This window comes from Vanellus vanellus, assembly GCF_965231255.1.
Source record: "Vanellus vanellus genome assembly, chromosome: 6".
Lineage (NCBI taxonomy): Eukaryota > Metazoa > Chordata > Aves > Charadriiformes > Charadriidae > Vanellus > Vanellus vanellus.
The window spans coordinates 30,642,577-30,659,345 of NC_138911.1; the positions used below are offsets into that span (position 1 = coordinate 30,642,577).

At 43.4% G+C, this 16,769-nt stretch overlaps 1 protein-coding gene across 2 annotated transcripts in view; it reads left to right on the forward strand.

Annotated features, from left to right (window-relative positions):
* Window positions 1–2,458: 2,458 nt before the first annotated feature.
* Window positions 2,459–16,769, forward strand: part of CAPN3 (calpain 3) — a 34,717-nt gene continuing 20,406 nt past the window's right edge. For both annotated transcript variants that reach the window (XM_082484778.1, XM_082484777.1), the window contains exons 1-6: window positions 2,459–3,038; window positions 9,834–9,903; window positions 12,320–12,438; window positions 13,090–13,223; window positions 13,643–13,811; window positions 14,448–14,588. In XM_082484778.1, the coding sequence (XP_082340904.1) occupies window positions 2,745–3,038; window positions 9,834–9,903; window positions 12,320–12,438; window positions 13,090–13,223; window positions 13,643–13,811; window positions 14,448–14,588 (927 nt within the window). In that variant the 5' untranslated portion in view covers window positions 2,459–2,744. The remainder of the gene's footprint in view (window positions 3,039–9,833; window positions 9,904–12,319; window positions 12,439–13,089; window positions 13,224–13,642; window positions 13,812–14,447; window positions 14,589–16,769) is intronic.

The following is a 16,769-nucleotide window of genomic DNA, read 5'->3' on the forward strand; positions in this document are numbered from 1 at the left end:
TGCCTTATTCCTTCCAACCTTCTTTGTACTGTTGAGAATCATTACTAAGTATTCTTCCAAGGTCCTCTGGTTAAAGTGAATGACTAGCTTCTATACTCCGGCCCTCATTATGATATCTGCACTATAGTATATACTCATGGGTCAAATTTTCAGTGGTATGAAGTGCCTAACTTATATGGATTTCAATAGGAATTAGTTGCTGAATATTTTAGCAGTTGTGTCTTTAGATCTGAGGAAATAAATTTCAAAGAATATAATTTACATTGATATTTTTAGCAATTCACGTACTCTTCCACATATTTATGCCATAAATGAAGAAATAAATTTATAGTATAGCTTTACAAAATAGTAATTGAATTCAATTAGTGAAAACAACTGGAGATAAAACTTCATCAAAATTAAATAGAAAGATTGTCGTCCATGTAGTTCACTTTTGCTCTGTCTGAACAGGTCAGCTATTGGGGTACTTCTGCTTGCAAAAAATTCCATTGCAAAAGGTGGTTTAATTCCTAAAGGACAAAGGGTTTGTTTTGCTGTTTGTAGCAGACAGGACATCCATTCTTTTCTATGGTAACTTGTGTTTCTTTAACGACACCGGTTATTTTTTACTAGCAACTGCTGTTTCTCACAAAAGAGACCTACATAACAAAACCATCTGTCCAGTAAAAAATAAGAAAAGAAGCTGTTTTTTGAATAGGTATAACCACATAATACTCCTGAACATCCATAAAGAGCAACATTGGGCTAGAATTGAGAAGTGCATGTCTACCTGCCATTCCCTATGCAGGCACTAGCTGAACTGTTAGCTGTAGCAGTAGCAGCAGGTCATACCCTCACACTTACTGACCATCCCAAGGAAAGAAAATAAAATACTGCTAATCCTTCACTTGATCCTCCCCAGCAGCCCACAAGGAGTTTGTCAAATGCCACACCTGTGCTACTGATATTCTTCCCTAAACAGAGCTCTCTGTACAAGACACAACAGATGAAGTTTTGTATTGGGCAACAGGGGAGTATATGAAAGAAAGAACATATGCAGAAGCTCCAAAATGAGCATTTTTGCTGAAGCTGTGCAGTGAGAGGGTCTTGCATCACACTACTTGCATTGCTCTTGAAATATCCTGGAAAGAGTGACACATGGCTCTGCCAAGCTGTCCTGCAAAGTAATGTCAAGTATGAGCCCTCCAATCCTTGCACCTAAATGTAATGAGGAAGTCATCAATTCTGCATCTGGACAATCCATCCTGAAGCAATCGCATTCCTGTTTCCATAATCACTTGAATCTGTCCTTTCTGATTGCCCTGTTGGTGCAAGAAGGCTTGCATTCATGATAAAATTAACAGGATTTAGGCCACCAGACTGAGGATTAATACTCCCAGAGGTTAGTCAAGTTTGCCAACTATATTACCTTCTTTAAAAGTTCCCCTAGTGAATTTTTTTTAATGAGGTGTAGAGGTTGCCCATTATACTGTTGATTTGAAATGTGTAAACCAAGCAAATGGCTCAGAAAGAAAGAATCAGGGCTTCATAAAACACCATAGTACTAGGGCAGAAGGTCAGCGATATGTACATGAGCCAGAATCCAGAGACTAGTGTCATTAGGCAAAAATAACACTGATGTCATCGTGTGATTTAAGACTTCCCAATCAAAGAAAAATCAAGATGTTTGTTAGATGGCTTTTCTTGACACATAAACAATGTCACCTTTTAAAGAACTGAATTATAGAAAAGAGCAACGTGTTTAGATTTTCTTTCATGGAGACTGAATTTGCCCCGTATCCCACTGTTGTGTGACAAAATAAATTTGCAAAGTCAGACATCTCCTCTAAGATCGGTATATCCTTAACACACAGAGAATAGCCCAGTTTCCACACTGGTCCCCTTATAAGTATTTCTGCCCTGATATGAAAAGGTACTTTTTACATGGTAGGTAGCTATCACCAGACGAATCTTAGTGCTGGCGGTCTGCTTCCTAGAGGAGGCCAACCCAGCTGGCAGGTATTGACCTGACCTCAGTGGCATAAATAATTACCTTTTTCACCATTAGGAGCGTGTCTTCAGATAAACCACTCTACTAGTAAAAATCTCTACATATCTTTTCTGCAGCAAAAGGTAGAAACAACAAGTCAAGTACAGCAGTTCCTTCAGGAGTGTCAGGACTAGCTTATTGGCTGGCAGTACCTCATAAGTACGTTCCCAAACCAGCAGGAGTTTAGCTTCCAGTTTCACCGTTCTCTCTACTTAAGGAAAAGATGAGCTGCTCGCACCAGCAGTCAGCCTACACATGGAGCCTGTCCCAGGAACATGCCTGGCCTCAGCACAAGCTGCGCAGAAGACTGACACCAACTCACTAACCCCCTCCCTCTCACTTTCCATCTCTGTCACTCTTTGCCTGTAGTTATTTTTAGATTTCACGGGTTAAAGCTTGTCCCTTCTGGGCGCTTATACGCACAGGACAGGCACACACACATGCTGTTGATACTACAACTCGGGCATAGGAGTTAGCCAACAGATTATCTTGGTCCACATTGAGGAATAAATTCCAGTTTCTTATGACAAAATACTGCCCTGTGGGAGGATGCACAACGTGCTCAACCACAAAGAATTTTGTTGCTTGCAAATTTGACTAGGAGACTTTCAACGGATAGAAAAAGCGGTTTACCCAGCAACTTCCTCTTTTCTTGAATTTCCTTCCAGTTTGCAAGGTCTTGCTTTCTTTCACATTTGCTTTAAGCCTGATTCCGATGCCGTCCGCCATAAATGCAGCGGTGGCTCAGAAGACAGGTGCTGGGTCAGTTCCCAGCGCTACTCTTAGCACTACAACTGAGGGTGCGGGTGGGGGCACAGGGGGAATTTATTCTGCCATTATAAGTCGCAACCAGCCCATTATCAGAGTAAAGGAGAAGACCTATGAAGAGCTTCACAAGAAGTGCCTGGAGAAGAACATCCTCTATGAAGATCCTGATTTCCCACCAAATGAATCCTCCCTCTTCTACAGCCAGAAAATACCCATCAAGTTTGAATGGAAAAGACCTCATGTAAGTAACATGTTTGCTGAGTGCCTTTTACTTTCTGTAAATTGAAGTATTCACCCTGAGCTGACATTTTTGCAGAAAGTGTGTGTCGGGGGAGGCAGGGGGAATAAGCTGGAAATATATTTCCTTAGGGCTCTCCTGGAAGAACTAACTAGGGCTGTGGAAGCTCAGAGAGTTGTATATAATGACTAAAATACAATAAACCAAAATGAAACAAAGTAAGAGATGGAACAAAATATGTAGAAAAAGAAATACGGAATTTCATTTTCTTCTTGCATGCTTTGCTAGCGATTTTCATGTCTGAAACTACCAAAGAAAAATTCTCCTCATTCTGCTACAAGTTACTGGGTTTGCTGAGGCTTAATTTTTAAACACTACCTTATTTCACTTACAACTTTACTTTAGCATTCTGCTGGTTTCCTAATCTGTGGGGGAAAAAAAGAAAAAAAGGCAGGTTATGGTCTGAAACATGCTTTTATTCAGTTGTTTGTTCCCAACATTGCTTAGCCAACTTAGAAAAGTTGCTTAGCATATTATCCACTTACCATGAATGCGAGTGTTGTTATCACTGTGAGGACCCACTCCTGCCTACTAATCCTGTTTATTTTTCCTGTCTTGTGGGCATTCCCCAGCCAATCTTCCTCTACTTTCCCACCCTGAGTCTCCCTCAATTCCCAATTGATTCCCCATCCTACACAGGAGGAGTTCTCCTCTTTCCCTGTCATTCATGCTGGGCGGCTGCTACCCTCCGGCAAGGCAGCCCTGGGGCGCTGCCTCAGCCTGTGCCGTCTCTGTCCAGCAGCGAGGACGTGGTTCTGAGGAGCTTTCCCAGCTCCCTCTCTCTGGCGGGTTTTGGCCGCCTCTTCCAGATTTGAGTAGCAGGAGGTACCCTCGCAGGTAGCTGTTACAGACGCAGGGGAAGGCCATGTGCCGCTGTCACAACAGTGTGGGCAACATGGGGGGGGCACCGTGACTCCCCTGTTTGCCGTGCCCTGTCCGTATGCGCTCTGTCATTCCTTCGTCATCACCACAGCTGCATCAGCTCCTGGAAATGTGTGTGAACGAGTTAAATGCAGCCACAAGTCAATCGTCTTCAAGGGATGGGATTTCCCCTATTTCTACAGAGGGGAAAGCCATATAGCGGTACAGCGGATGAGTGGCAGCACCCTGGGGCAGACAGATTGCTGGTGTGCATGTGAGAAAACATCAAAGCATAAAAAAAAAAAAAAAAAAAAAAGCACAGTGTAACCTCCCACTGGTCTAATATATTTGAGCATGCACAGACCAAGCCTTTGGTTTGGGGAAGGTTCAGGCTTCAGGGCCTCTATCCCAAAGATATTTCTCTAAGCCACTCATTAACAAATAGGCTTTGGAGTTCTATACTTATTATTCACGCAGCATGCTGAGGATTGTAGAAAGACTCAAAATAGGACCTAAACATCAGAACTAAAGCTATTTGCGATCTTTTGACACAAGTGTTCACGCCTGATGTATCTGTGGTGCCAGCTGCAGGTAGAGCAGAGGCAGGAGATCCAGAGCGCTGCAGTCTGCGCCTGCCGACTACTGGTGTGCGGTGGGATCATGGGTCCAGTCGGTCCTGACCCCGATAGAGATGGCTGTCCTCTGGGGACGCCCCAGGCCTGTGCCTTCTGTTGCAAATGTGTGCGTTTGTTTTAAAACAAACCCTGTAATTCAGGTCACTGCTGTACCTAGCATGCCCCCAAAGAGGAGAGACTCACATTTAAGGCTTTCTGCTTTTATAATGTATCCCCCCATGTTGTCATTGTACCACAACTGCGAAGCGAGACTTCTCTTGGGCGCTGATGCAAAAGAACTGTATTTATTGGTGCTGATCTCAATTGACCCAGGACTTTGCTTCACTGGACTCTGAAACTGTAGGTTATATAGCACTGGGAGGAGGACTTGCCCAATAATAGTATGTACGCAAATAGCCACAATAGACAGACATATTAACAGAACATCATAAAGTCAAATTAATATGAAGTAATAATAGTGGGCTAAAGAGCGTTTTGATAAAAGATCAAAGGAATCATTGAAGCACTAGATGCAAAGATTTGACTCCACAGGCCATGTTTTGTAATAATCTATAAAGATACAGACAACTTCTGTTCTTATTAAATTGCAATGGCATTTTTTTGGCAAAGAAAGTGACTAGCTTGTAAACGATAGTCTTAAAGTGGTAATTTTTAATCGCTTTGAAATTCAGGTCAAACTTGAATTGAATCAGACTTGATAATGTATTCTAAAAGAAAACAAAATACCAGACAGTTCAGAAGTCCTGAGAGAGTATCCTAACACTGGCTTGGCTCTAAATCCTTTCCCTGATTTCTATAGGATATTGTATATGCCACATGCCCCCAGAAGCAGCAAATAAACAAGGGATAAACGTGCTCTAAGATCTCAGTTAAAACAGAGACCTGAGAAATAGGCAACCTGTTCCTGACTGCCTCTGGCTTCCTGTGTCACCTTAGTCATGCCACCTAACCAATTTGTCTCCAAGCTCCCCCCACCCACATGAGATCAATGTATGAGAACATAATATACACAAAAGATTAACGCTGGGCTTAAACGAGCATTATTTGCGATGACATGAGTTGACATGGGATTGTTGAGTGCAAGTTTTTCTGCAAGCTCCAAGTACAATTTGAGGTTATTGATGATGGTGGTATTTGGTTATTGATGATGGTGTTATTTGATTATTGACGATAGTACCATTCCTCAGCTGAATAGTGCTTCTCCACTGTAGTTCTCAGCATACTGTGCTGACATACGGAAAGGCTCTGAGTCAACTTTTGCACCCGGGATTTAACAAGGACTCCACAGAGCCAGTCAGCCATATGGATGGCACTCTCCCGATGCCCAGCTCTGAGCTGAGGTGCCCACTGAGCCCTGCGTGGGCAACTCCCCCTCCCACGTGTGGGCTGCCAGGACCTGGGCTCTCTACGCTTCCCCTGGCAATGGCCGTCCTGTGACTCGGCCTTTTCCTCAGGGCTCCTGCAATCCATTACTGATGTGGTGAGAGGTGTCCAGCATCCCAGCCCCAGGGCTACTCCATGCTTTTATGCGTCAGGCTCTTCTGGAGGTCAGGTCCTCCTCCACCGCCTCCCAAAATGATTGCCCTGTGCCACTGCGAGGGCAGCGAGGGCACAGGGACCATTCTTGTGCCTTACCGTCAGAAGGACGGCGGCCACGCTGGGCAGCTGTGAGCCTTGGCATGGGGGCGGCGAGAAGGCCCCTGTAATTCTACCCAGCTAGTGACTGCCGTGCTGTGACATGAATGCGCAGAGCAGACCACCTAATACCCAATTTGGCCAAAAGCCAAGTGGCAGCCCTGAGAGTTTCCCTGAGTAAAGACTGCAGGATCCACCCAGTGTTTCTCTTCAGAGTATGTGTGAGCGTGGTTTAGGTCCATAGAGGGGAAAGAAAATCCCCCTCAGTTGATGCATAATATTAAATCCTTTGCTCACCCATGGAAGGGAAGAGAAGCCCAAAGAGCCATCCTCACCTGCACCAGGTCATATCCAGCCCAGGGACGGGCTGTGCTCAGCTTTCTTGACAGCCTCAGCCTCCCATGCCTCTGCTGCCTTTGGGAGCTTCTGTCAGCTGAGAGCAGGGATGAGGTGACCGATCTTTGAGAGCTGAGAAAAAGTCTGTACTATAACATAATGCAGAGTATCGAGAGGTCCTGCTGTAGTCCTGTTTCAATCTAATGACACTAGGACATGAATAGGAAAGCTCTGCCATGACACTGTGCCTTCAAATGCACTATTGTCACTCTCTGTGCTCAGATCCAGGAGGTCACAGCATTAACCTCCAGATTCAATGACTTCCCTATGTTGATCCTCTCCATAGCCAAGAAAACCAGCAGGAGGAGCTTTCTTTTCATAGTGAATGCAAATGAAATCAAGTCAGCAGACTAGTGGATTTTGCATAGAATGAAAAGGAACCAGTCAGATCATCTGCTGCACAGGTGTGAAGCTGCTTGAATTTAATAATCACAAAGTGTGTGCCTCTGCAGGCGGTACCACAAAGCAAAGACAGCATTTAGTGCCACCAAGGCAGGACTTTCAAATGAGGGTAATCCAACTCTGAAATTCTAAAACCAGCTTGGTGTCTGACAACGTCAAAGTCTGCCTTGAAGTTTGCAGCACAGCAATTTAATAGCATGGTCTAGGCCGTGAGAGGCCAAGGGAGAAGGACGGGGCTACAGATTGTCTTAGGCAGAGCCAAAGAAGATGCTTCCTCTACTTGATAGGAGCAGTTTAGGGAATTTACTTAGAATTCCATAGTTTACTAACAGCAGGTTTTTAAAGGAATGAATGCCTTTTGACGCAACAGTATAAGCTGACTGGAGGATTTTTCCTGACACAGAAGAAAAGCTAATGAAAATATAACAAAGGTCAAATGACATTTTTGGCACTTGCGTGCTGCCTTTGCATTTTCCAGTGCTCTTTTCCAACTGAGTCATAAGTATGCTCTGCCCAGAAAGCAGCATGCAGTGCTAAGGGGTTTTTCCTAGGATTTTCTGTCTCCCTTGCTTTAACTTTGACTCTTTGTAATGAAGTTACAGTCTGAACTGAATCAACCCAGTGAAAACAAAGGTCCTTTGGATAGTACCAAGGCAGTCTGAGGCACTCGGATCGGAAGAGGCTCTTTCTAGATGAATCATCACATCAGTGAACTGTGGCCTATTGGGATTCTCTGCAATAACTTGACTGAAGACATGAAGAGCAATCCCTTGCTCAGCCAGGGGGACTGGAAGGACAGACCTGCCACCTGCACACCAGGTCGTCTCACTCTGCTGACTAAGTACTTTTCATCAGCCTTGGAAGACCTTGCAGCCTTTCCCTGTAACTTTGGCTGTACTCAGCACAACTAGCACAGCTGGAGATGAACTAGAGTAATACAATATTAAAAGCATATCTACAATGTACTAAACGCACCTGGCCACCATAAAGAAATGCAAGAAAAGCATTTCTGTCATAGCTAAATCAGTCCATGTGACAATTGTATGATTCCCTCCTTTGCATTCCTTTACCAACCATCCTCCAATGCAAACAAGTCCATGATTCAATAAGTTGCTCTGAGGAACAATCATCACTGTACGTTTAATATTTGGAAACATTTAGGCAGCATCTAACTGCCTTCATCTAAAACACAGCTGGATTTCAGATCTTGATACTTCAATAGGAGTAGGATCAAGTTAAAATACAGTAATAGAGGCTGAAAAAAAACACAATATGAAAACCTGGCATGTCACCGCTAGTTTTCAGGAGAGCACCACAGCAACGTGAGGAAGAATATTTTCAACAGAGCAAGTGGGGGGAGGAAAGCATGAAGGCATGTCAAACAGCTGCCTTGATGGAACTAGACCCCAGGACAGCTGACCGAGGCCCAAAATAACAGGACAATCCCTCTATTCCCTCCCTCGAGGAGAATAAGGTGACTGCTGCGGGGAGCTGGAAGCTGGTCTCTCTGGCTATATGACTAATCCAAATATTTACATCAAAGCAACTCTGCTGATTACTGGGAAGGAGCAAAAAAGTGGGCTCAAGCCAAGTGAAACTACCAGACCTGAAACATGAGTCTGGGAAAATCCAGGGCTACGCTGATGACATGAGAAAAAAGCTGCTTGTACTGCCACACAAGCAATTGTCAGTTGTTTTCTTTTTCTCCTTCTCACCCCAGCCCTGCCATCTTTCAGCAAATTTGGTTCCTGGACTACACTTTGTCTTCTTCCCCATTTGCAGCTGCTCATTGAAGTGGTCCTCAGGTTGCAATACCTTACCCTCACAAGAGATGGGTCCAAAAGTTAGGTGTCTTCCTTTTCTTCCCCATACCAAGCATTTGAGTATGAGTGATGGCATAAAGCAGGGACTTTTTTTGTCTCTATAGTACAGGTTGTACCTATTTCTTCCCTTGGCTTTCCTATATCCTGTGGTTCTTTGTCCTATATGGAAGAGGTTCTGTGTAACCCTGCAACAGTCCCACCTCCATTTGCTGGTAGTTCCTGCATAGTTCTTTCTTTCCTACAGCAATTTCTTAATTATTTATACCTGTACAGCATCTTGTGTCCATTCTGTACTAGTGTAAATACTGACAAACCTAATACATTGTCCTAAGTGCAGGACAAAAGAAGAGCTTCCTGTCCTTGGGGACAGATGATATTTATTACATTTCTGAATACAGCATTGGCCATTAAATACTGCAACATGATGAAAAGAGTAAAATCTCTTAACCAGCAACTGATTATTCCTGAGAATTAAATATCTGATACTGAGCAAATTTCAAAGAGGAGTATTACTGGGGTTCATTCCTAATGAAACGTACTCTTCAACCCTATTAATACCTCAGCACGTTAGGTACTGCAAATTGGACGCCTTAAACCTGCAGTCACTTTTAAAGAATTTAATCTGGTCCCCTGATGTTCTTTCCACCTACCGGCTCTCCTCTCTCCTCCAGTGTTTCTTTTTTCATTGTATGGAAAAAATATTTTTCCCTATTCTCCTCATTTTAACTCTACAGAGGACGCCCCCCAGGCTACCTACTAAACCCTGTAGACCAGGAGTTTGGAGAAATCTCTGCCTGAAGTCTGGAATATCCAGATTCTAAAACATTTCCGTAGTGAAACTCTCCTGCTGAAAACTCTGCAAGAGATTTTGATATCCACAAACTCTCTTACAGGAAAACATTGCCCTAAACCAGCCTTTATTTCTGTGGCAAACAGGTATCATAATGCATGTTTTTCCTGCTCACCCATGTGTTTATATTTTGCAGGAAATCTGTGAGAATCCACGGTTTATCATTGGTGGAGCCAACAGAACAGATATCTGCCAAGGAGAATTAGGTAGGAAATTCTTACTTCAGCCCACCACTTTTTAAAGTCTGCGTCATAACTCTGCTCTCAATTTTCTTTTGCTTCCAAGGTGACATTTGAAATCCTCTGTTTCAGTATACCGCTACACATCTACTGACTCCTTCTCTATATAGCAAATCATTGATGTCTGCCTAGTAGCAATCTAGGCAAGAACTTTAAGCAAAGGATGCTTTGCAGGGTATTTTGCTTTTCATGAATTAATATCATGAGTGTGTTACAAAGCACCACTTGGCCTTTCTCTCAGGATTTGAGGATGAACAATAAATGTTAAGATGAGAATAAGAGGTAAAGAGAAGGAGTTATTTGACTGAGAGAAAAATCTGGTCAGCTACTCTTGTATTTTTTCAGGTTTTTAGTCCTGTTATTTCCATACAGGATCTACTGAAGGCCTCCAGCTAAGTGTACCTTGTACTCAAGGACAACCCCTATACTGAAGAATTTTTCAGATGCTCAAAGAGACTTTGATATACAGAGCTTCTACTTAGGTACAAGTGATGCCTCTGCAACAGTCATCTACGTGGCACTCATCTGCACTGCTTTGTACAGTCATTCCCCACTCAGCTTTGCCATATCTTTCATGGTTCTATAACTTCTCCTGCGACCTTCCTCCTAAGCTAATGCATTCTAATATGTGTTAATCTTTTCATTTAATTTCTGTGCTTGTGACTGTCCTCACCTTCCCAGTCCTTTTTTAAAAACAAACAAACAAAAAAACCTGTTGCCTTTTTTTTTTTGAAGTGACAAGAACTTCAGAGTTTCCAAGCTGTGGACACAAATGAATTCATGTGCATAATATATTCTCTCTTTTGTCTTCCATTTCTTCCTCAACTACTTATAGCATTGTTTACCTTTTTGAGTTCTGCTGAACATTGGATAGTTTAGAAAACTCCTGTTCACAGTTGACCCCACATCCTTCCTACAGGGAAATAGGTGACTGTCATGGTTTAACCCCAACAAGCAACTAGGCACCACGCAGCCGCTCGCTCACTTCCACCCGGTGGGATGGGGGAGACAATCAGAAGAGTAAAATGCAGAATAATAAAAGTGAGAAAACTCGTGGGTTGAGATAAAGACAGTTTTATAAGTAAAGCAAAAGCTGTGCGTGCAAGCAAAGGAAACCAAGGAATTCATTCACTACTTCCCATCAGCAGGCAGGTGTTCAGCCATCTCCAGGGAAGCAGGGCTCCATCACGTATAACAGTTACTTGGGAAGACAAATGCCATAACTCCAAACGTCCCCCCCTTCCTTCTTCTTCCCCTAGCTTTATATACTGAGCATGACGTCAGATGGTATGGAATATCCCTTTGGTCAGTTGGGGTCAGCTGTCCCAGCTGTGTCCCCTCCCAACTGTTTGTGCCCTCCCAGTCTACTCGCTGGTGGGGCAGTGTGAGGAGCAGAAAAGACTTTGACTGCTTAACAACCACCAAAACCACTTGCGCGCTACCAACACTATTCTCATCCCAAATCCAAAGCATAGCACTACACCAGCTGCTAGCAAGGAAGTATGTATAGAGTTGGCTTTCCAAAATATATACATCTATGTATTTCTATGTTTTATCCCTCCACCAGTTTCATAAATTTCTTTTACAACTCCCTGCAGTCAGTTTTAGTTTTTACTACCTCGTGCAATTCTCTCACCCCACTAATTCACACTGCTCAGGCCAGCTTAGCCTATAACCTCTCTTACAATAGCAGCTAGGAGGTTTTAATTAAGGGTTGAGGCATCCTTTGCTGAACACAGAAGTACTATGGGAGAAAGTCACTTGCCCAGAGCTCCTACAGAGGCAGCAATCTTGTGCAAGAGTCTGAAGGAGGAACTGAAAAATGCTAAAGGGGACAGTGTTTACAACAGCACAGACACAGATTCAAAAAGAGGAAAAGGCATCGGAGCAATGAAGCAGGAAAGAGGCCCCAGAGAACGATGACTGGGACAGTGGGTTTTCCTGAGACCAGAACATGAAAATGTGAGACTGAGCCTCAGCTGTACAGATGTCTGCCTGGGAGAGAGTTATTTCTCAGCTGGTCTCTGCCCTGAGCTTGGAGGGAAAACTAACACGGGAAATCAGATAGGAGTTCATGTGGGACAGGGAAATCTTAACACAGGCAACAGCGCTCATCAGATTTTAGGCTTTTTCTAAATTGTGGGGAACATCTGTTTAACAGGCATGTACCTAGCCATGAATGATGCCAATGAGCATTTCCAGAGCACAAATAAATAAAGTGCTAAAGTACTACAGAACACATGGAGAAGAGCCCTCTCCCGAAAGGCGACGATGGCACGCTCTACTGCGAATTAACGTTGTCACTTTGCAGTATCTCAGGTTTTCCCTTTGATTCCAGTTGCTCTGTCCCTTCATTTTGTCTGCTGCTTCTGCTCACTTTCAGGTGACTGCTGGTTCCTAGCTGCCATTGCTTGCCTGACGCTGAATAAAAAACTGCTCTGCAGAGTCATACCACACGACCAGTCCTTTATACAAAACTATGCTGGCATCTTTCACTTCCAGGTGAGTCCCTCCGTCTAGCGGGAAGCAGACGTAACTGTATTTACCCAAGAGAGCACTCAGCTGTCAGCGCGCTCTTCCCTTTCACTTCTCCACCCTTTGGACGTGTAAGCGACAGCGGGAAAGGAAGAGAGATTGAATTGCCTCGCCCTAAATTGTTCCAACAGGGCGGTCACAGAAAGGCCAGCCTATACAGGGAATTAGGGAGTATTAACCCACCAAGGAAGTGTTTGCAGGTTGTGATGTCCTGCGTGTAAGGGATAGCAACAGGTGCCCGGTCCTGCCTGGCTGCTCAGATGCAGCACCACAGCCAGCACAGGCACGCGGGTAGTTGGCAAGAGCATCTATTTTTAGGCCCACAAGCAGCTGGCCTCCGTCAAAAACAAGTTATTGAAGAACCGCTTATTCAGAAAAAGATTGACTGCTTTCCCTAATTCCCTTGGCTTCCCTTGAGGGACCTCTCACTAGCCCGCATGTGTTGCCCAGGGGTATTCAGTCCAGCTGCCTCCCTCCCAACGGCCATCACTTTTTGCCACGTTATGAAGCAGTTAATTTCCACGTTTCTCCTCTCTCGGCCTGCCTTTCAGCCAGGTTTCCCCTCCCTGCACCAAGTCAACTCAGAGTGTTTTTTTTTTCCTTTTTGCCTTTATTCAGTTCTGGCGCTATGGAGACTGGGTGGATGTTGTCATCGATGACTGCTTACCCACGTACAACAACCAGCTGGTCTTTACCAAGTCCTCCCAGCGCAACGAGTTCTGGAGCGCCCTCCTGGAAAAGGCCTATGCAAAGTAAAATGACCTACCAGACTGTGATGGGGTCCCTACCGAGGCTTGTGGCTGGGGATGTGGTCAAACCACTAAACCATTGCATACAGGACCGATAATGAGCATGTAGAGAGGCTCTGAACATACCAGTGCCATTTCTCATAGATCCTCATGCCTCAGAATCGGGGATGGGGTAAAGCATATTTTCTAGGGGGTTTGCTGCTCATTCAGAGGTCTACACTTGATTCTCAACATTTTTTTTTTTTTTTTTTGATGTGTGCAGGTGGCATGTTTTAAAACTTTTAACTTGAGGGTTACCAAACAGATGGTTTGTGTTTTTCTTAAGTATGTGTGTTTACATATCTTTATTTATACACACACACAAGTGTAAATATATAGGTATCTGTGTAAAAGAGAATCTTATTTTTTTTTCTCTTTCCAAGACTCCATGGGTCATATGAAGCTTTGAAAGGAGGCAACACCACTGAAGCCATGGAGGACTTCACTGGAGGAGTCACAGAGTTCTACGAGATAAAGGATGCCCCTAAAGATATCTATAAAATCATGAAACATGCTATTGACAGAGGATCCCTCATGGCCAGCTCCATTGATGTGAGTCCATATGAACTTTGCAGATGAGCCATAAGAAATGATAGAGGAGAGGACCCCTCCATCTATAATTAAATATATGCCACCTTTTGGAACTACTTGGTTTAGTCCATATAGCGAACATCCATTTCTAAGAGATGGAGTAATCTCCATTAGACACCACCTATTAGCAAATAGCAAGCGCCAAAAGGGAAATGAACAGAAGCAGAACACGCAGGTGGGGAGAAGGGGTGCGAACAGTAAAACCAGAGTGTCCCACCCTCAGTGGCCTTGCCCAGTAAAATGAGGTTAGTAGGGGGGTGCCACAACTCTCTTAAGACACAAATCTTCATGTCAAATGTGCTAAGTGTGCAAATGCTTGGGAAATCAACCCCTCAGTTGTCTTCATTTACTGTGGTTATTTTAAAAGTGAAAGCACCAAAATGAGCTTCAATAACCATTATGGAGTATGAAGTTGCAGTAAAGGCAGAAGAACAAGCAGTGCTATCAACCACTGTAGATAAGCGTGGACCATCTAGCGTGGAGTGAGAGAGAAGTTAGCTAGGCTATCTTTTACCACTCATCTTTCTTGTATCATTTCTCTTCTCTCTCCCTGCCTCATCTTTCTGTGTGACACTTTTCTCCCATTCTCTGTACCAGGATAACCTAGGCTTTTCCTACGGATCAGCTCCTCGGAGTGACATTGGGGAACTGATTGCTCGAATGGTGAAGAATCTAGAAAACGCGCAGATGACTCACTCCACTGTAGACTACCAAGGGACAGACGAGAGGCCAGCCTGGGTTCGTATGTTTCCAGAAGCAGTTTGCTTCGCAGCGCTTTTACTTACAGACAGAACAGTTAGAGAAAACATCATCTATGCTTTTAAATCCTTGTTTGGATTTACTGAGTTATCCCAACACTAAAGACCTGCTCTTATGGATGCTATTTGACATATGTATTAAAGTTGCTGCGTTTGAAAGGACTGAAATCCTGATACTAGAGGGCTTTGCTGATACTGAGGCAAAGGCTTATAATTTCTATACTTACCCGTACAGTAGAAATGGAGAGCAAAATCACATCAAATATGTGAAAGTGGCACATTGGTTATTGAATTTGGGAACCGGACACGATTAGTGGATTTTATAAACTACCTCACTTGCAAAGGATGGAGAGAGCAAGAAAATTAAAATACTAGAATGGAACAAGATCGCCAAGTGTGGAGAGGGTATGAAAGAAAGAACAAGCAAGCCGTGCACAGCTGTCATTCCAGGCACAAAAGCTCCTTGTGAACTTATTTTGAGACAGAGGGTGGTATGGAGCTCTGACCAGCAACGGAGGGGAATCTGCTCTCTGGGTGCTCCTGTTAGATTACTGCCTTTAAGTTCCTCATTTAAAATGCGTAACAACGAAAATGAAGAATGTGTGAAGTTTTACCCGTGTGATAAAATACAAAGTACCTCCAGCATACCTAAGTATCTAGCAAAATAGACAGAGAGATGTTAAAACCGTGAAAGGAAAATCCCATATTGGGAAACTTAAAAGCTTCCAAATCTGTAGAGGAACAGCTGTCATATCTTGCCCTTTAGGGACCTGCATTTCCATGACAATGAAATTACATCCCTCACTTTATAGAGGGAAAAAAAAAAACAACCACCACCCCAATTACATCACCTAAAACTTTAGGTTGCACAAACTGTCTTCTGCATTTGCAGAAGAAATAGCTGATTTTTCCTCTTCTGACATCCATATTTAGTCTTCCTAAAAGACTGACATGGTGTAATTCTTTGGGAAAGCCCAGCATGACTGCCTTGTTTTGCAAGCGTGGCTGCCCAAATCACCCATGTTTTGGGGGGGAACTTCCTCCCCGGTGACTGCTTACTCAAAGCAGTTTGGAAAACTCTCTGTAGTTGCTGTTCCAGCAGCCATTTTGCTGTTGGCTATTACACACTCCTGAGCCATCACCAGAAAAGAAAATGATGATTCCTGCTGGAAAGAGGCAGATAGTGCAGACTTCAGAAGCACTTTAGAGAAGTGGCCCAGGGCACCAGCAGAAGTTAATATTCTGAAATAGACAAGAGAGGAAGGAGCGACAACATGAGTAGAAATGAAGAAAAAAGGAAATAGACACGAGGTTATAAGTGCAAGCTGAGAATGTATCTGTGTGACCTTACTAATTCTTCATTTCCAGCCCTGCCTTTCTCATGCCCTCAAAAAGGGATGGCAGAGTTACTGGCAGGGCCTTGCGGTCATCTCTCAGTGACAGACACAATGGAGGAGGGGAGGTTTCACACATAGTCCACACGTGCATAGCAGGGATTTCCCTTCCCACCGTTCTCAGTGATCTCCCCTACAAACACAGCAGACTGTGTGCACCTGCCATCTTCCTCTCAATTATTTATCTCCCAGATAAAGACCATTCTGAAGTTTACAAATAAAAATACATCAGACAAACTAACAGTTGATTACCAAGACAGCAAATGCACGTACACCTGAGCAACACATCGCTGAAGAAAGTGATACCCTTCCTCAATGTCAGTTGGAAAAAAATTCAAACACGAGAATTTTAATAATTGTGGAATAAAATGTACATCTCCACAGGAAATTAAAAAAAAAAATAGTGAAGTTGGTTGGAACAGTGTATTAAATAGGGTGTTTAAATGTCATTGTGGTAAGATTGCAGCCATGTGTAAAGATGGAAGCATTCTTCTAGGTGTTGATCTGCTCTGATGTTGCCAGTTAATATGTAATAACCTTACTGAGCCATACAAGATCATACTATCCCAGAAAGGGCTGAATAGTCCTACTAATAGAAAATCTAATTATTTTGATTAAGCACGATACATCTATCTATATATATATATAAAAAGCATGTTCTGAGTGCAAAAAGCAGTAACCTACACAAAGGGAAACAGTAAATCACAAAATGCCCTTTCCAATTGATATTATTAACATTTTGCTATTTTAGTTCATGCTTCACTCCT